At 48.9% G+C, this 25,179-nt stretch overlaps 1 protein-coding gene across 6 annotated transcripts in view; it reads right to left on the bottom strand.

The window, feature by feature from the left end:
• Positions 1-25,179, bottom strand: part of PTPN3 (protein tyrosine phosphatase non-receptor type 3) — a 1,880,479-nt gene that overhangs the window by 413,243 nt on the left and 1,442,057 nt on the right. For all 6 annotated transcript variants that reach the window (XM_078687727.1, XM_078687724.1, XM_078687726.1 and 3 more), the window contains one exon: positions 6,031-6,187. In XM_078687727.1, the coding sequence (XP_078543853.1) occupies positions 6,031-6,187 (157 nt within the window). The remainder of the gene's footprint in view (positions 1-6,030; positions 6,188-25,179) is intronic.

Genomic DNA, 25,179 nt, shown 5'->3' with positions numbered 1-25,179 from the left:
AAATGCTTTACTTTTGTAGATTCTCACACAATAACTCCCTGTCCATCTGCTCCTCTTTTAACCCATTTGGGAAAATAAAAAAGAACATCTTTACTTGTGCCTACTGAAATGTATTCCAGGGACATGGCTTCTACAGGCAAACAACTCTAAAAGGGTCTCAGATTTCTCCTTAAGTGAGGCACAAGTGAGCATTGCGTTCCACTCCCTAATGGCTTCAGGATGCGTTAAGTAAGTCAGAAACTGTATGTAGGAGAACAATCACCAGCATCCGCTTCGTGGACATCTAGCACTGCACTTCTTCCAAAGTCATTGGTGATTTAAGCTAGGTCACAAAAATACGAGAAAAAATACCTCAAAGTACTACAAAATAATAATAGTAATACAAAAACTGAGGAAACTCAGCAGTGTCTGGACCAACACCTCATGAGGCAGGGAAAAAAGGAACCAAGATCTCCTTTTGTAGCGTCTATGTGCCTTCTGCATCATTCCTGGTGGTGTAGCATGCCACTGTACACAACATTCTACATTTCCACCTGGCACAGGTGCTACTGCTGGAATACTCTCCGAATCCAGCCTGGAGCCTAGAAAGAATGTTTACATTATTAATCTGTGGGAGCCAATGTTTATTAAAAGGAAGGAGCAGTTCAAAAAGAAAGCCTTGAAGAAAAGGGCTTTAAAAAGAATAATCTAGTGTACCACTGGTCATTATTGAGAAAGAAAGGAGAGCCTTTAACACCCCTTTCCACCTGTACTGCTTCCTAGTCCAAGTATGAATTCGCTTTAAATTCTGCATTGAAAACAAATCTTATACATAAATGGACTGACAATTACCAAGAACAGAGGTCATCCTGCGCTTAAAAAAACCCAATATATCAGCCGTTATCCAGACTATTCGAAAAATTCCTAGCTTCTTTAATTTTTGCTTTGCTATGCTATGACCCCATCGTTATACTTAACTTATTACACATATGGCGGCGGGGACAACAAGGATAACACAGGAACAAGGGAGGAAAAGGCAATGTGGCAGGCATTGGGAACGAGTAGCACACAAGGAAAAACTGTCAGTTTGGTGGGTGAAAGCTGTGAAGCAAGAAGCACAGAGGAAGAAGGGGATGGTCAGCAGGGAGGAACAAGAAGAGGGGGCAGCTGCGAAAAAGGGCTTACCAAGCAGGAAATAGGGAGGAGTGTAAGGGAGCCAGGAGGAGCGTTCAAAAGGTCTATATTTGTAAAGTAGTCCCTCATGCGCTTGAACGCAAGGATAGCATTAAAGGCAGACAAATACCCCACCATCCTATAGCAGACTTTGGAACAGAAATGAAGCTACTTTTTGAAATTCTGAAGTGTGCTAGAAACAGAGGATCAAAACACTTGGTGATGCACATATGATTGCTTTTCACAGAAATTCGATTTACACACATCATTTGTGAGTTACATAGTTTTATCAGTAGAAATGCATGTCTGTGTAAATTTAACAGCCATCTTCAAGGAGAATGTGCTGTCTGTAAATGACAAAGCACTACCACATGATGCTGTTTATACTACTCTAGAACACTTTTGAAATCTTGTCATCTTGTCATTGTTGCATGAAGTTTACATTTTAAAGGAGAAAACACATTTTGATGATTTACCAGGGCTTTTATAACTGGTTTTCGACATAAAAATACCAACTAGGCCAGTAAAAGAAAGGTTTGGTGGCAACACTATGATCAAATAAGGCATGTGGTTTAAAGAGATGGATCCAAAGCCCTCTCTAAGTATAATGTAAACAAAAAGTAACTTGAAAACTTGGCTGCTAACCAAGTCCTAAAAAAATAGTAAACAGAGGAGTACACACCAAAAGAAAAAACTAGGCCACTTTAAAAATGTTTTTTATCCTCCATAGCAATATCTTGTTTGTGAGACCAGGGCTATGAAAGCAGTCTGTCACTTACATTTGCAAGAAATTGATGGAAATAATTTTTTTAATAATTTAAAAGAAACTTAACCCTAGCTTCGTAACTTCTGCTCAAAATATTCCCAGCAAAAATAGAGTGGAATTTTGTCACCACACCAGTCTAATTTAATCAAGACCACTCTTACAAAATTCATTCTACTGTGCTGCAAAACAACCAGTCCGATGTGCCTGCAAAAGAGCACCCTGAAGTCGAGCTTCAACATAGGCATCCGCAGGGGGGGGCAAGAAGGGGCGCTTGTACCCCCCTGGAGCGACCCTCCTTGCCCCACGTGCGGACGCCCATGAAAACCGTGACTTCAAGACTGGGTTCTCACTCTTTTTCCTCTCCTTTCTTTTATTTGCTTCCCTGTGAAATGGATCCAAAAATGAAAGACGCTTTTGCCGGGAATGTCGTATTTTTCTGACATTTTAATTCCAAATTGCAGCATAGGGAATAAAAGGCTAAAAATATGAAAAATAGATAAATAACTAAATAAAGTAAGACAGAGTGGTAGCAAACTGGCCAAACTGATTTTATTCACACTGAAACACATTAGCGCCACTTTTACAGAGTTTGCCAGTGAAGTGCTATTTTTGTTTTCTTGTCTTTGTTTTCCCTGGACTTGGAACTAGTGCACCAATCCTGGAGGTACTGCAATGTGTGGATTGGAAAACAAAATGTGTGCTGCGGCTCTGCGTCCAGGGATGTGGTCTTTTTACCACACTGCTTACGTTTTATAAGGATAAAAGCAATGGCATTAAAATGTGTCCATTCAGGGCCCTGTAGTCGTGTCCTTAACATTTCAGGCAAAAGCACTCACTGATTTCTGAATAGTGAGTGTAAAAGCATTAAGGTAACCATGTTGTTCCTGCTTACATTTCCCATGGTTTGGTACATTTTGCATTCCTTATAGGTGTTTGCTTTTTCCAGGATGTTGTTACTTCTTTTTTTTGTAGGCCGCATATTGCTCTTGTCTAGTGCGTAATTCAAATTGAGCCGCATCCAGGTGTTTATAGCGGGCAACAATTGGGTTGTAGTTGAAGACAGTGGGAGTTTTTCTCAGTGGGGCAGTACGGTGTTCAGTGGGGGAGAGGATGTGGCACTATGGTCAGAGCTGCTGAATTTGGAACTGGGAACCAGGTTCAGCCTTAATAACCAGCCCACCAGACCACTCTCCTGCGAGAGCACAATCACATGCTAGACCTTAGAAAGCTTCGCAACACCTTAGAAGTCCTGGTGTCTTCGCACCAGCAGGTGGACCCTAGCATGACAAGTGTAGGTTAACCTTCAAGGCTTGTCCACCACTATCCATAATGAAGTTCACCTCCAGTCTTGCGGGCAGGCCTATGAAGCAGCACACCCTAGAACAACAGTCACTGAGGTCATAGGACCCTTGAGAAGGGCCAGCTCTAGGGTGGTGCAACCAGTGTGACCGCACCGGGTGCTGACATTAGGTGAAGGCATCATGTTTGCAAGTATATTAAGGTTTTAAAAATGCTTGCGGCCTCCTTCCTGGCCTCGAGCAATTTTCGGCAGCTATAAAAATGTCATGATGACTCTGGTGGTTAATGTTCTTCCTAGAGAGAGATCAGAATTTTGTCTAGTGGAAGTTTTGACTCATGGAAAGTTAGCTCAGAGGGTTAACGTACCGGCTGCAAAGAACATGCGCCATGCAGATCACAAAGTGCACATAATGTAGATAGGTCAGTGGGCTACTGCTTTTGTCAGAGAGATCCTTTTGTTACTTGCAGTTTATAAGTTAAAATCCTAACTTAGAACAGTGAGCTATTAACTGTCATCTAAGAGCTGCATACAAACTGCAAGGTATAAATTAGAGCGTTAAGCCCCCCCCCTCCCGCCAAGGTCTTTGATTATCCTAATGTCCCAAAAAGTGTTCTTTTGGACAGAAATCAATTCTGATTATTGAGGAGAACCCCCAACCATGGTATTACGTTTTAAATTCCGGGTATTGTGTTTCTCCAGACCAATCACTATAAAACTATACGGGCTACTAGTATGGTTGTCATGTGACTCCTACACATTGTAGTCCTTAGTCTTATGTAACATTTTCTATACAGTGATTTACACACATATTGATTGTCCCCTGTAATGTGTGTGATGTAAAGTGCTCTGACACCCTACAATGGTATGAGTGGCGCTGTAAATCAAATTAAATGCATCTGAGAGAGAGTGGTTATGGAGACTTGGGGGGCACAGTTAAAGGGTGGTAGTGAGGGAACCCATGGCAGAGGTGGTCATTGGGGGGCGCTAACAAACATTAATGCACAGGACACCACCAGTGCTATGGCTGGCCCTGCCCTTGAGGCCAGTCTACCTCACCCATAGGTACCTCCATTGGCTTTGTTTCAGCAGCAGTAGCTGCAACTCACCAGGGATTGGCAATGCAGGATTTGCACGCACACCAAACTAAGTTCGCAAACTTCACAGTCTACCTGCTTCATCCACAAGCACTTTTAGCATGTGCTGCCTGCTGTGGGGCCACTGGAATTAATTATGCAGCAAAGGATGACAACATTATGCCATAGGGTTGACTAAATTATGCATAAAAAAAATGGCTGCAGCGTAATGCAGTATATTTTCAGATATTTTATTATTGTGACGTGTGTACACATGCTAACAGTCTCTGAAAAGATTTTGCCTTATTAGTACCAGTGTAACATACTAAAAAATCAGTGAGAAAGGTGACCAGTCAACCTTTACAATAGGCCATCCACTCCGCAGCAACACAAGTCACATTTTATATTAACTTTTGATATGTTTGAGCTACAATTTATTAGTTTAAATGGTCAGATCATGCAGCAGATCTTGCATTATGAGGCAAATATGGGAGAGCCATAATTTTTGAGAAAACATTTGCAAACTAGAATATTTTGCCATTCACGTTTGAACTGCTGTTGTGGAAAAAGGGAGAAGTGCTGATGACAGAAACTCCATGGCTCAGAGACAAATGGCTTGTGTTTCCACATTTTATCGTATTTTGTACATTCTGTGATTAGAAGCATATCCCATTTTGTGAATATATTTTAATGTCAATAACTCATTATAACCTTAAATAATCATGTGTATCCATTGGTTGATTAAACTGGGCGGTGAAATCCCAAACAAATACTAAAAATTGTGATGTCTGCGCATTGTAGCCACACCTCTGGCTCCACCCAGAGATCCAATCCTTGGGTTATTCCCGCCCTCTGATTCTCCGCCCACTGTTCCCCTACTTTTTTTCCCCCACTTCGACCACTGTGTAAGACGCAGCATCCCTGGACCTGTGATGTGGCGCAGCTGTGGGCGCCGCATGTGCGACACATTTACGGTTCCGGGCTTCCGCATAAGGGAGCCGGCCATTATTGTATCCCTAAACATGCGCACGTTGTCAGGTTGACATTGACTACACGTAGAGGGACTCTAAGTTTCTTTTAAAAAATATAGCTAACATTTGGACCTATACATTTTATTTTGTATAAATTAATTGAATGTGTGTAAAATTTAGCAATGCCCGGGGAATTCTAGTAAAGGGAGCACCCACTGGCGAATCACTAGCGCGTGTGATTGCTGCATTATTTATTACTAACTTTGACGTTGTGCTTTAACTTTGGATAAAAGTTATCATGAATTCTAGCACCAAGAAGCAAATATTGGTAAATATGTGTGCTACAAATAATCCCTAACATACACTGTGCATACGGTATATTTAATCTGGTGCTTTAATCATAAACTGTTTTAAAGTATTCTGATAAAAATCGAATCGTGCTGAAGACAGCCTTGATTGGTGTTGGATCGAGGACCCGGAAGTCTGCACACCTAGCAGACAGAGATAAAGCACCTTGTCAGAAAGTTTAGCGTTTTCCCTACAGGTGGTGTTTGTTGGCCTGTGGCAAGGTCAGTCACATGTCCTGGGTTCCTGCCATTTAACTGAGTCTATCCTAGTTCTGCGTCCCAGTGTTTCTTGTGCCCCACCTGGCACACATCATTCATGTCGCTGGATGATGATGACGTTAACATTTTGCCCCCCCCCAGGAGAAATGTCTGCGGACGCCTGCCTGCAGCTAGGCACCATTTCACTCATCCAATGTATTACCTTTCCGCCTGACCAGCAGGGCAAGTTCCCTCGTGTGTGACTCTCGGCTGGCTTTTATAAACATTACCACTTGGTCATGGGTGTGCTCCGAGATATCTCGCCCGTTGATCAACACAATCTGATCGCCTTCGTTAAGCTTCGGGACGCACGTATCAGCCTGTTTCAAACCAGTAAAAGAAAATTGACAAAGTCAATTCGTTAGTTTGGAGAGGAAAACAAATACAAAGAAATGTCATCTACAATCGTAAAATAAAAGGATTTTACTATTTTTCCTTCCACTCTGCATTATTAAGACATAGATCACTAGATTCATATCTAAAACAATCCATGGGCTTTAGATGTTCGCAACGAAGATCAAAGAAAGAGTTAAACCAGCAGATAATAGGAATGTGTAGTATCAGATGTCCTCCAGAAAATCAATATCACGTTCCACAAGAAGCCATCATTCGGCACAGGATTTTTAATAATAAAAAAACTGAAATACTCATTACAAAATGCACGTTGACACTGAAGACCCTTGAAAAACAGATCAAGAGAATGCCCCGCACTCAGAGAAGATTAAAAAAACTAATTTAGAATAAAGTATGTCAATTCACCTTCATTCTTCAGGATAGTGGGTTCAATTCACGAATGTTCTTTTCTCTCCGAGCGGGGTGACTTACTCTTACCTTACTAATGAATATTTTGGAACAAGCCACGCTTTTTCATGCTTGAAAGCTTAGAAAATCTGTCTCAGTGCATGCACGAATTACTAAAAAGGTTTGGGTCATACATAGGCACCCTTAGACATACGCGCTTCAAAAAATATTAAATATACCAATGGAAAAAAATGTTTTAAACAATGCAATAGACGAACAAGTTGCTTAACTTCGATAACATTCTTTCAGGTGGATACTTTTTTAAAAAAAAAAAATCTTTTTGTGAAGCATTTTGACTGTCGCGGTTGGCAGTGTCACATGTGGAAAGTGACCATACACTAAACATCAAGTTGTCACAGTTTCCAGTACTTGGCTCTCCATGTTCCAATCGAGTCGCAAGCACTCTCCTATATTCCCTCAAAACAGTGTCTTCACTGGGTGCAACAACAGTACATTATAAGCATTGGCATACATCGGTAATGACAAGGGGACAGGGGCATTACAATCCACAGATCTCCAAGTTTGGGTTTCCAAAAGATGGTGATCAGGCTCCATAAATGCTGTGACTACCTCCACCCACAGGTCTGCCAATGGTTTTCTCTACAGTCCTTGGCGTTCCTCAGAGCTCAAGGTAGCACCTTCTGCCAGCGCCCATTTTTTACCTCCCTTTTCCATCTGGTATGAAGCAGCACTTCGGAGGAGCACCAATGCATTGCAATGTCTGTACCAGCGAGGACCAGAGCTTAAACATTTATATCTTCTCCTTGTTCCTAATGTATAACAAACTTATGTCCATCATTCCAAGACCCTTTAACTTAAAGTACATTCCAGATCACGTTACCGTTGCCTAAAACGGGGTCAGTACTGGTCAATCCCAGATTATGTGTATGAAACCTACATCCACAAGGCCACAGCGGGGACAAACCATGGTGTCCATATGCATCAATACATTTAGTCTGAAGGGCGTCAGGGTGGTGGATACTCCAACTGCACATTTCTCAACATTAGAATATTCGCAGACGACAGACGTGATCTGGAAACCTATGAACAGCATTGCACCAGCACGCCGGAAGGTGGTGCCGTGTGCTTCTGCACTGACTTAGCTCCATCTGGAAATTATGAATGGAGCTACATCTAGGCACCACTCTTGCGCCCTGAAGTCAGTTTCATTCTTGACATATACTCAAACAAGGAGCCTAAAAAGCAATCAGAGTACCAGTGTGCAGCTCTCTAACTTGGGACTTTTTTAGAATGAAAAAGAGATCATTCCACATAACGGCGTGGCAGAAGGATAGTGAGGAATCTGCAGTGAGATAAAGTATTCACCAGAAAAAGCGTTAATGAAGGCCGGGAACTTAGTCTTCTACTGGATACTTTTACCTTGCAGAATTCCTCACCTTTAGAATAGATACAAAGTCTGTGGAATGGGCTCAGACCAAAAGGTCCAGCAGGACTGAAAGGGCAAAAAGTCCCTCCAATCTGACCTGGTTTGCAAGGCAGCAATGCTTCATGAACATGTACTAACGCTCACATCACAGCCTGATAAATAGGTAGAATAGGCACCCTGCGTGCCAACACAGTGGCAGCAGCCTTAGCTCCGGTGGTATGAGCCCTCAGTCCTGGAGGCTGCTTCTTGGCCAATGTGCAGCAGATCTTGATGCAGAGGACTATCCACCTTGACAAAGTCTTTTCTGCGCTGTCTTGCCTTTCTTTGTTTTAGAAACCCCACGAAAAGCTGATGGTCCACCCGATGGTCTTTGGTGAGATAGATGTAAAAGCTCAGAGCTCTCTTGGGATCCAGTCAATGGTGTATCTCCTCCTGCGTATGGTCAGACAGAGCAAAGAATATTGGGAGTGTAATGGATTTCCTAACGTGAAAAGGAGTCATGACGTTTAGCAAAAAGGATGCCAGGGAGAACCTGAAGCTCATTCATATGTCCAGCTGGAGTATTTGTGAGAAGTAGCAGTCTTCAGAATCAGAAGACGCAATGAGCAGCTGTGCACTTCTTCGAAAGGAGTAGTCATGAAGTAAGTCAGGACCAAATTAAGATTCCACTGTGAAAACAAAATCACCAGCCTACCTTTGATGGAATAGGATGGCAGGTGAATGGACCACAATTCCAACAGGTTGATGTGCTGCTGGGTCTCCACTAGAGATGCTAGTCCTCTGAACGCCAACTCTCCCAGATGAACTTCCCTTCGCAGCAATAATGCATCCATCAGTGGCACAGGCGGAGAGATCTGCCGATATCCCAATTGCTGCCAAGCAGCTACCACTGCAGAGCTTATGCAGTCTACACTAAAACCTTGATTGAAATCTACAGGTGCCTGGTGCTGGGTCCACTAAGACTTCAGATTCCAATGCAGAGCCCAGCATATGCCACCTGGCAAAGTCGATAAGCAGAATGCAAGAGGCTATGACGCCTCAGAATCACTCTCACTTGGACCAGGTCTGAAGCTGAAACAATAAAGTCAAAGTGTGAATGTCCTGGACTCATTGTGATGGAGGAAAGACTCGAAGAAGCAGCCTATCCAGAATGGCTCAGATGAAATGGAGCCTCAGAGAAGGAGACAGGTGCCAATGGCATGTTGATAGTGAACCTTAGTGAAGTCACTTTATCTAGAGGGGGTATATGATTGGCTTTGGCGAGCCTGCTTTAAAAAACAGTCATTGAGGTAAGAGAAGAGTGGAATTCCCATGCTCCAAATGTGTGCTGCAACCATTACAATAATTTTGGTGAACACCCAAGGGGCACAGGTTAGATGAAAAGGGAGCACAGCAAACTGAATTTAAAATGCTCTGGATCACAAGTACCATCTGTAGGATTGCATGATGGATGCTTGAAAGTAGGGCTTCTGAAGGTACGGCGTCACCATGCAGTAACCTGGATCCATTGTAGACAGAAGCTGGCAGTTTTTGAGCTTCTCGGATTTGGTTTTCCACAAGAAGGTTTTAAGAGGGTGGAAATCTATAACATGATGAAGAGTTCTGTCCTTCGAAATGAGGAAATAACAGGAGTCAACAGCCAGTCCCTATTTCTGGGGCCGGAATCTTCTCTATGGTTCAATTCGACCAAAAGACCCAGTCTCTAGCAGTAAAATGTGCGGGTGCTCCTCCGGCAGCTGTTTTTGATGTGGGTGCAAGATGCAGTACGTCAAAAATGGCACAACCTCATTTAACCCCTTCGACGCTCATGACGAGCTGGGCTCGTCATGAGGTAGCCTCCTGCTACGCTGATGACGAGCCCAGCTCGTCATGTAACATGCGATACCGCAAATCCCAGCGTACGGGCGGAATTCCGCCCGCACGCATGCGGTTAATAATCTGAAGGGCCCATCAGTCAAATGTTCTATTTTAAGCCCTGTGGAGGAAATATATGATCCTGCCTACCACAGGCCAAACTAAAGCAGCTTCGAGGCTGATGTCACAGGGGTGGAGGACTGGAAAGTTAACAGCATCTAGTGGCCTGGATGTTGTCTGCTTGATCCCAGCCCATGGTGGAACTGGGGTGCTTGTAGCAGGGGCAGTGCTGATAAAGAGGCCGAAGGAACGTTTTTAGTCCTGGCTTTCTATGAAGTATTCTAGTGTGCAATCAGCCTACTTGCCATAGAGGTGAGATCAACAACAAACAGCTGACATTGATCAACTGAAGGGCTAGGTTGGCAGATACAAATATTTGTTTCCCAAGTGCCTCAATTCTCTTTGACTCTCTTTCTGGGTGAGATCATAGGGAATTAATGAACAAGTTACTTACCTTCGGTAACGTGTTATCTGGTTGAGACTATCTAGCTGCAGATTCCTTACCTTTTAATTTCCCATGCATCAGGCTGGATCTGGAAACTTTTGCTGAGCAATACTCTGTTCTGGGGTGAATGTATGACATTGTTCTGCATTATGTCCATCAATTGTTCTTTTTCTCTTTGAGCAATACTCCTTGAGCACTCCATCGAGTGGCTCCATTCAGCTCTGCGTGACGTTGTCAGCGTCGTTAGCATCAGTTATTACGTCATGGTACCTATATAGGCGCCACCCAGGCGCGCAGACATCAGTACTTTTAGTTTTTTTACACGCCAGAAGTGCAGAGCCACGAAGTAACTGACGTAGTCATGTGCAATACTGGGACCCTGAAAAGGGGAGTAACCCTAGCCCTACAACATTTGTCTGCAAGGCAGAGAGGCATGGGTGGGGCTGTAAGGAATCTGAAGCTAGATAGAGTCTCAACCAGATAATGCATTACAGAAGGTAAGTAACTTGTTCATCTGATAGAGATTTCTAGCTGAAGATTCCTTACCTTTGAATTAGATTCCCAAGCCCTACCATCTCAGTGGTGGGTAGCGAACCAATACCTCAAACTAGGATGACCTGCAGGACCGAACAGGCAAAATGCCCGTCCCTGCGGACCTGACCGTCCAGGGAGTAGTGTTTGACAAACGTGTGCAGAGATGCCCACGTTTGCTGCCTGAAAGATGTCCAGGACTGGGACACCCAGAGCCAAGGCCGTGGTCGTAGCCTTTCCCCTGGTGGAATGGGCAGCGAATCCCTCAGGGAACTGCTTCTTTGCCAGGGCATAGCTGATCTTGATGCAGAGAAGAACCCATCGAGAGATGGTCCTTTTCTGCACTGTCGTCCACCTGGAACTCTTTTGTGAGGTCACAGGAGAACGACAAGGCTCTTTTTGGGTCCAGCCGGTGAAGACGCTCCTCCTCTTTAGAGGGCTGCGTAGGAGCAAAGAAGGTCGGCAACGTGATGGATTGACCCAGATGGAATGGGGGTCATAACCTTTGGTAAAAAGGAAGCCCCGGTGCGAAGCACAACTATCAGATAGGAAGGCGTGCAAGATTGCGCCTGCAACTCACTCACCCTCCGGGCAGATGTAATCGCCACTAAAAAGGCTGTTTTGCTGGTCAACAGCCAGAGGGGACAGTTATGTAAAGGCTCAAAGGGAGCACACATTGGGTAGAAGAGGACCAAATTAAGGTCCCAGTGTGGCATAACAAAGGGAGTGGGTGGAAACAAGTGAGCTAGCCCCGTTAGAAACCTATGTACAACCGGAGACATAAAGAGAGAGGGTTGGTTTGGCAGCCAAACAAAATCAGACTGAGCAGTGAGGTAACCCTTGAGAGTTCCCAAAGCAGAGCCCTGCTGGACAAGGGTCAGAATGAATAAAAGGACAGTGGAAAGAGAAGCAGAAAGAGGGTCAATAGACCTTTCTGTACAGTATAATAAAAATTTCTGCGAACAGCAGGTGTATACCATCTTAGTGGAGGGATGCCTATTCGCCAAAATAACATTACATACTTCGGGAGGAAGGTCAAAAGCCATCAACTGCTGCCACTCAATCTCCAAGCATGGAGGAGCAAAGTTGACAGGTTCGGGTGGAGAAACCTCTGCTGCGACAGAAGATCCTCCCGAAGGGGGAGCCTGATCGGAGGATCGATGCTCATCTTCAGAAGCTCTGGATACCAGACTCTCCTTGCCCAGTCTGGAGCCACAAAGATGACTTGAGCCCCTTCGTTCCTGATCTCCTTCAGAACCCTGGGCAGGAGTGGTAAGGGCGGAAAGGCGTATAGCAGGCCTGAGCTCTACTTGCGACGAAAGGCATCGCTGAGCGATAGCCGCCTTGGAAACTCCAGCGCACAACACTGCTGACACAGCAGGTTATCTTCGGAGGCGAACAAATCTAACCAAGGTTCTCCCCACTGCTGAAAGTGATCTTGCGCAACCTCTGACTGGAGACGCCATTCACGATTCATAAGGCATTGATGGCTGAGTTCAGCTGCCCTGGTGGTTGGAAAAGCTGCCAGGTGTTGAACTGCCAGGGTTAAGCCCTGCTTTTCAAGACATGTCCAGAGATGCAGGGCCTCCTGACAAAGGGTCCACGACCCCACCTCGCCCTGCTTGTTGCAGTACCACATGGCGGTGGTAGTGCCCGTGAACACCTGCACCAACTTCACCTTGACAGAGGGAAGAAAGGCTTTCAATGCCAATCCTCTCCCAGATGGCTGCCCATTCCAGAAGTGACGTATCTGTCTCAACTGTGAGATCGGGTTGGGGGAGGGGAGAGGGGTCTGCCGTTGACTGAATCGCGGTTTGTCAACCACCGCTGAAGATCTTTCGCAGTTCATTCTGCGATCTGAACCACATTGGTGAGATCTTCCTTATGCTGTTCCTGCTGGAACTTCAATTCCCACTGCAGAGTCCGCATATGCCACGTGGGATGCTCTACCAACAGGATGCAGGAGGCCATGAGGAACAAAAGCCTAATAGTGAGTCTCACCGAAATCCTGGGTAGAGGCTGCAACATCAGAATCATATCCTGAATATCCTGGACTCGCTACTCAGAAGGAAAGACCTGAAACTAAAGGTGCCAAGACCAGCTCCGATGAAAGGGATCATCTGAGAAGGAGTCAGGTGTGACTCCGGCATGTTTATAGAGAACCCCAGGAAATGCAGGAGGTTCAACGTAGTCTGAAGGTGGGAGACGAAAGCCTGGGGTGAGGATGCCTTCAACAGCCAGTCATCAAGGTAGGGGAAGACTGATACCCCTAACATTCGCAAATGAGCTGCGACCACAGCCATCACCTTGGCGAACACCGGAGGGGCACTGGTAAGGTCGAAGGGGAGCATGGTAAACTGAAAGTGCTCATGGCCTACATTGAACTGCAGGTAACGCCTGTGGCCCGGCAGGTTGGGGATGTGAAAATACGCATCCTGCAGGTTCAACGCGACTGCGCAGTCTTCTACGTCTAGGGCAGACAAAACCTAATCTAGAGTGAACATCTTGAATTTCTCCTTCCTGAGGAAGAGGTTGACGGTCTGCAGATATAAAATGAGCAACAACCCTTTGTTCTTCAGAATCATAAAGTAGTGGGAATAACAGCCAATGCCTACTTCTGAAACCGGGAAACTTTCTATAACTCCCTTGGACAAGAGAGCTGTAACTTCCTACTGGAGCAATTTTAAATGATCCTCCATCAGCTGTTCCTGATTTGGCAGAATGGGGGGATAAAAAGAAAGGAAAGGCAGAGAATAGCCCTTCTTGAATGATCTGCAAGACCTTCGTGTCCGATGTTATGGACCTCCAGTAAGGGAAATGATGATGGATTCTCCCACCAACTGGAGAGGTGTGGTCTTGCAGAGTCAGACTAGGTGTACTTGGAGACTGCAGCAGCCGAGGGAAGGGTGGCCGACGACTTCTGGCTTCCACTCCTAGGCTGGAATGAACTAGGCTTGGGAAGCCTGCGCAGGAAGGTGGCTGGGATAGGGCTAACGTGGCTGGAAACTCTTTCCGTTGCCACGAAAGGTGGACTGGCCACGAGGTGTTGAAGAGATGCCCAATGATCTGGCCGTAGCTAGAGAGTCCTTCAACCTCACTACGGCTGAATCTGCCTTTTCCCCTAAAAGGAGGGTTCCATCAAAGGGAATATCCATCAGATTTGCCTGGACATCTTCAAAGAAGCCAGTTGTCCTAAGCCAGGTGTGGCGTCTCAAGGCCACTGTCGAGGAAACCGATCTACCCAGCTAATCCGTAGTATCAAGGCCACGCCTTACAGTGAATTTTGCTGCATCTCTCCCATCCTTAACTGCCTGAGAGAGCGCAACCCAAGCCTCCTCCGGGACTTGTGGCAGCACGTAGGCAACTGTTTCCCAAAGGAAGTGGGAGAAACGGTCCAATAAGCACGCAGGGTTCACCGACCACAATGCTAGGCTGGAGGAAGAAAACTATTTCTTTCCAAATTAATCCAGTCTCCTGGATTCCCTATCCAGTGGAGCAGAAGGGAACGCTCTCTGTGACGTGGAGGCCTGCACCACCAAGCTTTCTGGGGTGGGGTGCCTGCTCAGGAACTTTGGGTCTGGGCGAAGATGGCAGGCAATTGTCCTATTCACAGGAGCCCCTGTGCTAGGCTTGGACCACGTGCCTAGAAGGAAAACAGTAAGAGCTTCATTAAAGAGCATAAGGGGTTCTAAGGTGGAAGTCCCAGGCTGAAGCACTTCAGTCAGGAGATTAGTCCTGACCTCCACTGAGAGCAGCTCCAGTACAAGGACCTCAGCTGCCCTCTTAACCACCAATGGCATAGGATGCCCCCTTCTCCGTAGCCACAGTTGACGGAGAGTGCATGCCAGTATCTGTAGAAGTGTCCAGTCCACTGGCTTCCCCAAGTTCCCCATACCAGTCCAGCTGCTCTGCAGAGCCATCCTGGTGTTCCAGAGGGTCCATAGAGCCCTCCCATTCCTCTCCCGAACCCGACACATCCACACAGTGTTCAGATGACAACATAGAACCCCTGAGTTCATTCGACGTTGGAATCGGCGTCAAGCAACGTTGTTCCGACTCCATGTCATCGGGGATACAGATTGGCCTGGCACCACTGATGGTCATTAGCGGCGCCCCAGGCACCGAGTTCGGGTCTGACGCCGGCTCTGTAGAACCGTGCCTAGAGCGTCGCTGCTCCTCACCTGCTTCATTGACGAACGACAGTCGAGGTGAAGATGAAGTCTGCTTGGACAACTTCTTCTTTTTGTGCCTCTTCAATGAGTGTCCAGATGACCTTGCGTTGGACGAAGGGGACTTTGGGCTCCGAGAGAAGTCCCGCGACCTCCTCTTCCTCGATCCGGACCACCTCTGTGGAGTCTCGCTTGACGGTGGCGGCTGTTCGGCCGCAAGGAGCTTCAAAGCCCTCTCCCGTAAAGTCTTAGGAGCAATGGCCCGACAGTCCGAGCACGACTTTGAATCTTGGTCACGCTTGAGACACCAGAGGCAGACAAGGTGAGGATCGGTGACCGACATCGTGCGAGGACAGGCCCCACACAGCTTAAATGCTGTCGTCCTCCATGACATCCCTCGCACACAATGGAAAATGTTAAAAGCGACCAAGGGGTAGCTCTTCACAGATCGTCGCTTAACTGGTGCGAGAAAAAAAAGAACTGACATCCGTGCATCTGGGTGGTGCCTATATAGGTACCGCAATTTCATAACCGACGCGAACGACCTGGACGTCACCCGGAGCTGAATGGCGCCACCCGACGGCGCGCGCAAGGGGTATTGCTCAGCAAAGGTTTCTGGATCCAGCCTGACACCTGGGAAACTTAAAGGTAAGGAATCTGCAGCTAGAAGTCTCTATCAGATTGGGGCTTATGCTGCTTGTGCAACCCTGAACCCCAACTTTCTGGCATAGGGTGTTGTGACAAGAAGTTTGGGTCGCCCTACACCGGCCTGCAACACCTAGCTCACTGTCAGTTTGATGGTGTGCACGAACAAGGTTTAGACACCAAGTGGAAATTAAGTCAGCGCTTTACTGATTGATTGGCAGTAAGGGTGCAGAGTAAGCCTGCCCAGGTTGCAAAATATCTGTTAGCACATTAGTTTTAACTTCCACAGATAGCAGTTGTAAAACAATCTCAGTTGCATATTTTATGACCACAGTAAAGGAAGTACCCTCTTCCTCTGAAGGCCCAGTGGGAGACCAGAACCAAGGTTTCAGGGGAACTGTCTAACCCACTGGCCTCCTTGCTAATCCATGCATAGTTTATCATCACCGCTGTCTGAGTCAAATAATTCTGATCATCTCCTCTGTTGTCATCTTTATGGTTTAACTCTTTTTTATTGAAAATGTAATCAAAAGGAAAGGCAATAAGTACAACATTCACCTTTGGATCATACACAGGCACAAAGACATTAAAGCAAATGGGGTTCAATGCTGGTACGTTGCAGTCTCCAAGGTATAGTCGTAGAAACCCCCAGACGCTGAAATGCCGGGCTAGCTCCGAGAGCCTCAACAGCCGGAGGTACCTGGGACATGTGAGTTCCCTGAATTCTGTGATCAAGAGGGATCTAAATGGTTGCCAGAGCTCCTCATACTGACCCCCCTTCCCCGCCATGGCGAGTGATAGTTTTTCCATGACCAGCACATGCCACAACTTGTGCAGCCAGCCGGTGAAGGAAGGGACTGTGTCAGTGCGCCAGTGTGCGAGGATGTTTTGTACTGCTGAGCCTAGTGCAATGGCTATTTGGCGGCCTCTGTGAGATCGCAAGGGGTATGTGAGGGGGTTAGGTAGCCCTAACAGCACGTATGCTGGAAAGCGCGGTAGTTCTGTTTGGAAGTGTTTGTCTACATCATCCAGCACCTGTGTCCAGTACGCTTGAAGATGGCTGCATTCCCACAACAGGTGGACTAAGTTGCCAACCTGGCCGCAGCCTCGCCAGCAGAGGTTCTCTTTGCTACTGTCCATCTCATGCAAGCGTTCCGGAGTGTAATACCAATATGTCGTTATTTTCGTGAGTGTCTCTGTAAGTCCTATGTGGTATGCGGAGTGTCGTGCCCTGTATGAAATCTTCTCCCACTCTTTATGGCTAAAAGTCCTGCCCTGCTCTCTTTCCCACTGTTCCCTGCCGGGGTTATAGATGTGTGTCTGGGGTGTCTGCAGCATTTTGTATAGGTCAGATATGAGTTTAGCATTTGAGGTAAGAGACAGAAGCCATCGTTCATATGGTAAAAACCGTCTGTCTGCGTCTGTCCGCACCTGCGGTTGAAGTGCCCAGTGTCTAACTTGAAGGTACCGCATCCGGTCTGTCTCTGGTAAGGTATACTCTTGTTTAAAATGGGTAAATGGAAGCACTCCCTCCAGGCTATAGATGTGGTAGAGAAAGCGGCAACCCGCCTGCCTCCAATGCGCAAAGGCCGATTTCTCCAGGCCTGGTGTAAAGTCTGGGTTATTTACCAGCGGTGTGAGCAGGGATGGGAAAGTTGTGAGGCCGTGTGCAAGGCTAGTGGCGTCCCACACCTCCATAGGGATGCGTGTGATAAATGAGGCATACAATTTGGCAGGCCTGTGGTCCTTCAGGAGAAAGGGGATTTCCTGCAGTGGCCGGCCTGCTACAGCCTGGTCCTGGGAGAGCCAGTGTTTCTCCGACTCCCACTTGCTCCATTCCACCAGGTAGCGCAATTGCGCCGCCTGATAGTATTTGTGCAGGTCCGGTATTCCCAGACCTCCCGATTCTGGGGCCAGGGTGACTAGTGCCCTCCGCATTCGAGGTTTCCGACCCTGCCAGATAAATTGGGCAAGCTCGGCTTGCGTTTGTCGTATCCAGCCGACTGGTGGTCGTAAGGGTAGAGCCCGGAAGAGATAGAGAATTTGGGGTAAGATAGTCATTTTAACTGCCGCAATCCTACCTAGCCAGGAGAGTGGGAAGTGTCGCCAGCATCCTAGTTCCTCTCGTATTTTCCCGCGGAGTGCTGTGTAGTTCGCCACCGCCATAGTGGTAAGTGAGGGGGCCAGCTGGATCCCCAGGTATGGGATTGTGCCCGATGCCCATTGGATGGGAAATAAGCCCTGTAAATAAGTTCTCGTTAAGGGAGAGAGCAATAGGTCCAGGGCAAGCGACCTTCCCGGCTTCATTTTGAAACCTGCCACTTTTGCGAATGCGTTCAGTTCCGCCATACAGGCTGGTAAAGCAGTTTGTGGACTGTCTAAGGAGAGCAATATATCGTCTGCGTGGAGGCTGACGGTATGCGTAAAACCCCCAAACTTTATCCCTGTGATCTCTCGGTTCTGACGCACGCGTTGGGCAAATGGCTCCATTTATAGGGCAAATAAGCGGGGTGAGAGCGGGCACCCCTGTCTCGTGCCCCTCTCCATGCTAAAACTGCACGAGCTATATCCGTTTACCCGGACCACTGCAGTAGGGGATCTGTAACAGTTAAAAATGAGGTTGCAGAATTTCTCACCAATCCCTACCTTTGCTAAAACCATGTCTAGATAGGGCCAATGCACTCGGTCAAACGCTTTTTCAGCGTCCACTGCCAGCATTAGACTCTCTCCCGGAAGGAGGGTGGCTTTTTCTATCAGATGCGTGATGCGCTTCGTGTTGTCTACCGTCTGACGCTCCGGAATAAAGCCGGCCTGGTCTGGGTCTATTAGGCCTGGTAGGTAGGGCGCTAGGCGGGCTGCCAAAATCCCTGTATAGAGTTTGAGGTCTACGTTTAGTAATGATATCGGTCGATAGGCCCCGCATCTGGTCGGGTCCTTCCCTGGCTTGGGGATGACCGTTATGGACGCCCGCAGGAGGTCGGGGGGTAACGCGCCATGTTTGGCAAACATGTTAAATAGGCGAGCGAGGAGCGGAGCTAGCGTGGTGCAAAATTTCTTATAAAAAATGGCTGGGAAGCCATCCGGCCCCGCGCCTTCCCCGAGTTTGAGCCTGGAGATAGCGGCGATCACCTCCTCCACCCGGATGTCCCTCTCTAGGGGCCAGATGTAGGTAGCCAAATACCGGTTGGTAACGGCCGATTTCGGCCGTTACCGACCGGTATTTGGCTTTTGACATGTAGGTGGCTCGGAATTTACAGAATCGGTATATTTACCGAATCGGTAAATGTACCACTTCGGTATTGTTCCGATTCGGTATTTATACCGATTCTGTTAATCCATATGTAGGTGGCACAGTTTGCAGTGCCACAGGCCCTTAGGACTTCTTATTTTACCACCCAATCCTATTGGGTGGTAAAATACCGAATTCCAGTGTACATGCACATCTGTGCATGTACACCTATGCCATGTGACACACAGACATGCCCTTAGGGCATGTATGTGTGCCACATGGCACACAAGCCTGCAATTGGGGTGCTACAGGGTGTCAAAGTGACACCCCGTTCCCCCTGCCAGGATTCGGTATTTACCGATTCGGTAAATACCGAATCGGTATTTCACATTGATTCCTATGGGCTTCAAGGCCCATAGGAATCAATGGGGAATACCGATTCGGTATTTACCGAATCGGTAAATACCGAATCTTACAGAATCGGTAATTGTAAAATAAAAATTACCTACATCTGCCTACTTCCAATTTACCTACTCTTAAATACCGAATCGGTATGATTCGGTATTTAAGAGTAGGTAAATCGGAATTACCTACATCTGGCCCTAGGTGTTCTGCTTGAGCTGTAGTCAGTGAGGAGAGTGGGACCGAGTCTAGGTAGACTGCAGCCTCTGGACCATTCTGTGGATCACCCCTATAGAGGGAAGCATAAAACTTACAGAAGGCCTCGGCAATGTCTGCGTCGTCCGAGACACTAACCCCGTCGGGTCGGATAATCTCTTTAACCTTTTTTTGCTGACGCATAACCCGCAACCGATTCGCCAACAGGCGACCACACCTGTCCCCTCCTGTATAATATGCATGCCGTATCCTCAGGGCCGCAAATTCTGCATGGTCCATGTCCAGGGCTGTCAGCTGGTGTCTCATGGCCTTTAGTTGCCTCCAGATTCTAGGGGCCCCTGTCCTCTGGTGCATTTGTTCTAATTCATGTACGCGCTGCGTGAGTTTGTCGCGTTTACGCTGTCTGTCCCTGTTTTCGACTGAAGACAGGGCTATAAATTACCCGCGGAGGACGGCCTTCAACGCTGCCCACTGCGTCGCGAGAGTTGTATCGGGGTTGGCATTGTGGGAGAGGTAATCTTCGATTGCGCCTTGAATGTGCTTTATCGTATCCTTCCTATGCAATAACGTGTCCCGAAGGCGCCACACTCTCGGGGGGTAAGATGTAGGTGGCAAAGTGAGCGTTGCGGTGACTGGTGCATGGTCTGAGAGTGAAATAACTCCTATCTCTGTTGAGGTCGTAAGTGCGCATGTTGGCCCTGAGGTTAGAAGGTAGTCCAATCTGGCATAAGTTTTGTGTGCATTAGAGTAGTAGGAGTATTCTATATCTCGAGGATGGTGTGTGCGCCAGAGATCGTGGAGGTCTAAATCCCTCAGCCATTCAGCGCCTCCGGGGAGAGCGCCCCTACTTGATGAGTGCAGTGGCTCGACCTGTCTAGTACATTATCGAAGACTAAGTTTAGGTCACCCCCTAGTATAATGTGTCTGTCGGGCGTGGTTGTGATGTCGGTGATGGCCGAGTGGAGGAATTGTTCTTGGCTCTCGTTAGGGGCATACACTGACCCCACCGTGAACGTGAGACCACCCAGGGTAAAGCGCTAGGCAAGCAGCCGCCCCTTAATCTCCGCGCTCTTGTGGAGTACCTCCCCCTTGAAATGTCGTGCCACCAGGATCTCTACCCCCGCGGCCTTGGCCGGACCAGCGGAGAAGAACTGTGTGGGGAATTTGCGGGAGCGCAGCGGTGGCAGTCTCGTGCTAATAAGTGAGTCTCTTGCAAGAGGCATATGTCTGTGTGCGCGTTTTCCAGGCATGACAAGACCGCTCGTCATTTGACGGGGTTGTTGAGGCCGCGCACATTGAGGGTCAGTACCTTACAGGTGGTGGGAGGCATACCCTATGGCAGATCTGCTAGCGCTAGTGTGTGAGGCCCGACTTGGCCGGGTGTAGCCGCACGGGATAGCGTGGTGCACGGGGAGCCCTGCGCGGGTAAAGCAACCGGGATTAGAGTCAAAACATTGAGCACTGGACACCCCTCCCCCCCACCCCAACTCCCAACCAAACCCCCAGCTCCCCCCCTGTCCCCACTCCCCTGTCCCCCGAACTCCCCCCCAGGCCCCAACACCCATCGCCCGCCTCCCCCCCCAACCCCAATCAGAAAACCCCCAATGTGAGTCAAAACACAAACCATAGTCCCAGGCCTATCGGTACACAGTCCAGGCCCGTAGTAACTTAGTGTGGAGGAGCATGTGGCCGTGGCAACCTCGTTGGCCCCCCACCTGTCCCCCCTGCCCGTGTAGACTCAGTGCGATGAAGGAAATCCCCTGTGGATGCTGCCTCAGTGCGGGCTGTCGTGTCCTTGACCACCTCCTGTATGGCCGCCGCCTGTCCCTGAGCCATTGTCGCCCGATCTGGTTTAAGGTCCTCCTTGGGGGAGCGTTGACGCCCTACTCGTTGCCATCCGCCTCGAGAGTGTTGCGTAGATCCCTCCTGCGATGGTCGCGGCGATGCCTTTTCTTTGTGCTCGTCCTCCTCAAGTGCGATGTCCAGCAGGGCGCAAGTGTCCCGGAGCGAGCGGAGCTGATGCAGGGTCCCCTTCCATTTAAAGATTAACCTAAAGGGGTGGCCCCAAGAATAGGGAACACCATTATCACGCAGGAACGCCGTGGCCACCCGGAAGGCTTTCCTCTTTTGCAAGGTGATGACCGAGAGGTCTTGGAACAGGGCCACAGGATAGCCCTGGAATTGGAGAGGCTGCTTCTGGCGGGCTTCTTTCAGATTCCGTTCCTTCAGGGGAAAGTCAGGCAGAAAGGCCAAAATGTCCGGCGAGGGGGGGCGGGGGGATGGGGGGCGGCGCTCGGCGTGCCAGGTCAACTCTGTGCGCCCTGTCTATGCGAATGTCAAATTCAGCAGGTTTGCCTAGGATCTCCCTGAACAATCCCTGCAAGTAGCAGGTGACACTGTCCCCCTCCGCCTTAGATGGCACTCCCCGGACCCGTATATGGTTCCTCCGAGAACGATTCTCGAGGTCCTCCGCGTGCGCTTGGAGGTCCACTTGTTGTTCCCGGAGGTGGAGGACCTCTTGCTGCAGAAGCACTACTTCTTCGCTCTGAGAGTGGTCCGCCTCCTCAACAGTTGCCACCCTTTCCCCCAAACTGTCCACATCTCGGCAAAGTTCGCGCTGCTCCCCGGCCAGGTCTTGTTTTAGGGTCTGAAAGTCCTCCCGTAGGGAGTTAAAGAGCTATGCCAGGACCTGAGCTAAAGTCAGCATCTTGAACTTCTCTTTGCGGAGGAAGCCGTTGACACTCCGGAGGTCCAAGATAGGGCGTCCTACTTCGGACCCAGGAACGAGCTCGATGGCTCTCTTGGCGTAACTTCCTCCTGCAGAAGCTGCAAGTGATCCCCCGACATGCGGTGGTACTCTGGTGGCATGGCTGGAGGGGTTGCCTCAAAAAGGAGGGAGTAGCCCCTTCGGACGATTTGCAGCATCCACCTGTCCGAAGTGATGGTACGCCAGTGGAGGAGGTGATGGCGACTCTGCCCCCCACTGGCGTTGAATGGGCCTGAAAGCTTAGACTAGGAAGGCTTTGAGGCAGATGCTGCGGGAGTGGATGTGGACTGACCGGGCCTCTGTCCCCCTGCACTGCCACGGCGGTCACCACGTCTACGACCGCGTTGAGGTTGGTTCTGCGGCCTGTGGCTGGACGAACGTGTGGGGGCGCCCCTTTCTTGGCCACGAAATGGGCAAAAAGCTGAAGGCTGCTGGCCCTGGCCTGACAGGCCCAAGGACTTGGCCGTAGCCCTGGATTCCTTGAAACGCTCAAGCGCACTGTCCTCTTTGTTGCCGAAAAGGCAACGGCCATCAAAGGGCATGTCCATGAGCCAGTGGCATAATGAACCTTGAGGGGGCCCCCCTGCAGGGTACGTGAAGGGGCCCCCTCCGGACTGAATCTAGAGCTCCAGAGCAGAAGTGCGGTGCTGACGGGCCCCCTGGAGGGTGAGGGCCACCCCGCACCGCGGGGGCTGCAGGGGCCTGTGTTACGCCCCTGCCATGAGCGTGGACTGGACATCCCCCGAAAAATTGGCGGACCCCAGCCAGACGAGGTGACGGATAGCCACCGTCGTGGAAATCGCTCTACCTAGCGAGTCCGTGGTATCAAGTCCACATCTGATGGAATAACATGCACCCAAAAGGCAAGCGGTGTTGATAGACTGCAACCCCAGATTAAGTGAGGAGACAGTTTCTTCCCAAACTGACCAAACCTTTTGGACTCACGATCTGGAGGGGTAGTCAGGTATGCGGTCTGGGGCTCTCGGGGGTGGGGTGTACGGACAGAAAGCAGGGGTCGCCCGGAGCCGGGCGGTGGCGTCGGGCCATGTTCCGATCCACAGGGGTCACTGTGGAGGGCTTGGACCAGGTGCCCATCAGAACGTCCGTGAGGGCCTCATTGAATGGCAGCAGAGGCTCCGAAGAGCTTGCTGGTGGCTAAAGCACCTCAGTGAGAAGATTAGCCCTCACAACAGCAGCAGGGAGCTCAAGAGCCAAGGCCTTGGCTGCCCTGCGCAACACCACACCACAGGTAGCATCCTCCTCCGTAGCCACGGAGGGAGGAGAGATGAAGCCAGAGTCAGGCGATGTGTCAAGGCACCCCCCAGCTCGTCTGCCCAGTCCTGACTCAACTGGCACTGCTGTGCCAGAGGGTCCTCAGACCCCTCCCAGTCCTCCCCTTCATCCGTGTCCTGATAAACAGGCAGAAATGACGGAGCCGGGTCATAGATGTATTGTTTACCCACCAACGCCAGGGACCGGATACGACGCCTGCGGCTCCGGCGGAGTGGGCTGAGCCACTCGAACCCTCAGCCGGGTCGCGTGACCGGCGAGGAGAGTCAGAAGAGCTCTGTCGCTTCTTCTACTTCTTTTTAGAGTGACTCGACTTACCTGAATGCGAGGACTTGGAGCCCGACGAATGGTGCGGGCTCCGGCACCGTGCCAGGATCCTCGACTTCCTTTTAGACCGGGACCTCGAGCGGCGCGGAGCCAACTGCCGGATCTCGAGTAGCTTGCGGGACCACTCCCGCCTAGCCTTCGACGTCAAGGCCCGGCAGTCGGGGCACGACTGGTCATCGTGGTCGGCCCCTAGGCAGTAGAGACACCGGCAGTGGGGGTCGGTCACGGACATTAGGCGGTGACAGGCGTCGCACGGCTTGAATCCAGGCATCCCTACCGGCACCAGGAGTCGAATCGACTCGAAAAAGATAGCCAAAATAGGCCAAAAAGTTAGTAAAAAATTGACTAGGGTACTAGCTCTTCCCGGATCTGCGCTTTCTGGCGCGCAAAAAAGAAGAACTGACGTCAGCGCACGAGGGCGGCGTCTAAGTACTCCGACGACGTCATCCCGGCGATCACGACGCCGATGACGGACGCGTAGCAGGTGACGACACCTACCGACGCGCAGGGGTACTGCTGACAAAAGATTTCGGGATCCAGTCTGTCGCCTGGGGATATTCTAAGGTAAGGAATCTAACACTAACCTGTTTCTTTCAGATGAGATTCTCAATTAAAGTTGATCGCCAGTGTAAAACAGTGATCCACACACTTACAGTGGATCACCGGATTTAAATGGTGATCCACTCACTTGAAGTGGATGTCTTGCTGGTGGGATATTTTTATTTGGTATCTCTGAAACTTCTATACTGCATTTCACTTAAGTTTCATTTTGTATTGTGTTCCTATATTACCCACACAATGCCGAATATCACTCCACCTCCTTTTTCATGGCTAACCCTAGTGTTCCAAAAATGATTTGGAGTAAATGGAAGAAAGTGTTCAACAACTATGTAATTGTCTGTGGTTCAAACCTGAGTACCGATAGAAAAGTAGCGCTATTACAACATTGTCTCGGGGCTGAAGGGCAAGAGATATTGAAACACCTAACTGAACTAAGTGAAGATGACGCTAGGGATCTTAATGTTTTTGAAATTTGTATAAAGAAATGATATGACCATGTCTTGCCACGTAGAAGCAGCCTTTTAGAGAGGTACCATTTGGTAAGAGAGTCCAAAAAGATGGAGCGAAAGTTGAGGAAATTATTTCAGCACTAAGAAAATTAGCTGCCATGTGCAAATTTGAGGCATGA

The sequence above is a fragment of the Lissotriton helveticus genome, chromosome 4_1 (genome assembly GCF_964261635.1).
Source record: "Lissotriton helveticus chromosome 4_1, aLisHel1.1, whole genome shotgun sequence".
Taxonomy (NCBI): Eukaryota; Metazoa; Chordata; class Amphibia; order Caudata; family Salamandridae; genus Lissotriton; species Lissotriton helveticus.
This window is presented reverse-complemented; position numbering and strand designations above follow the sequence as displayed.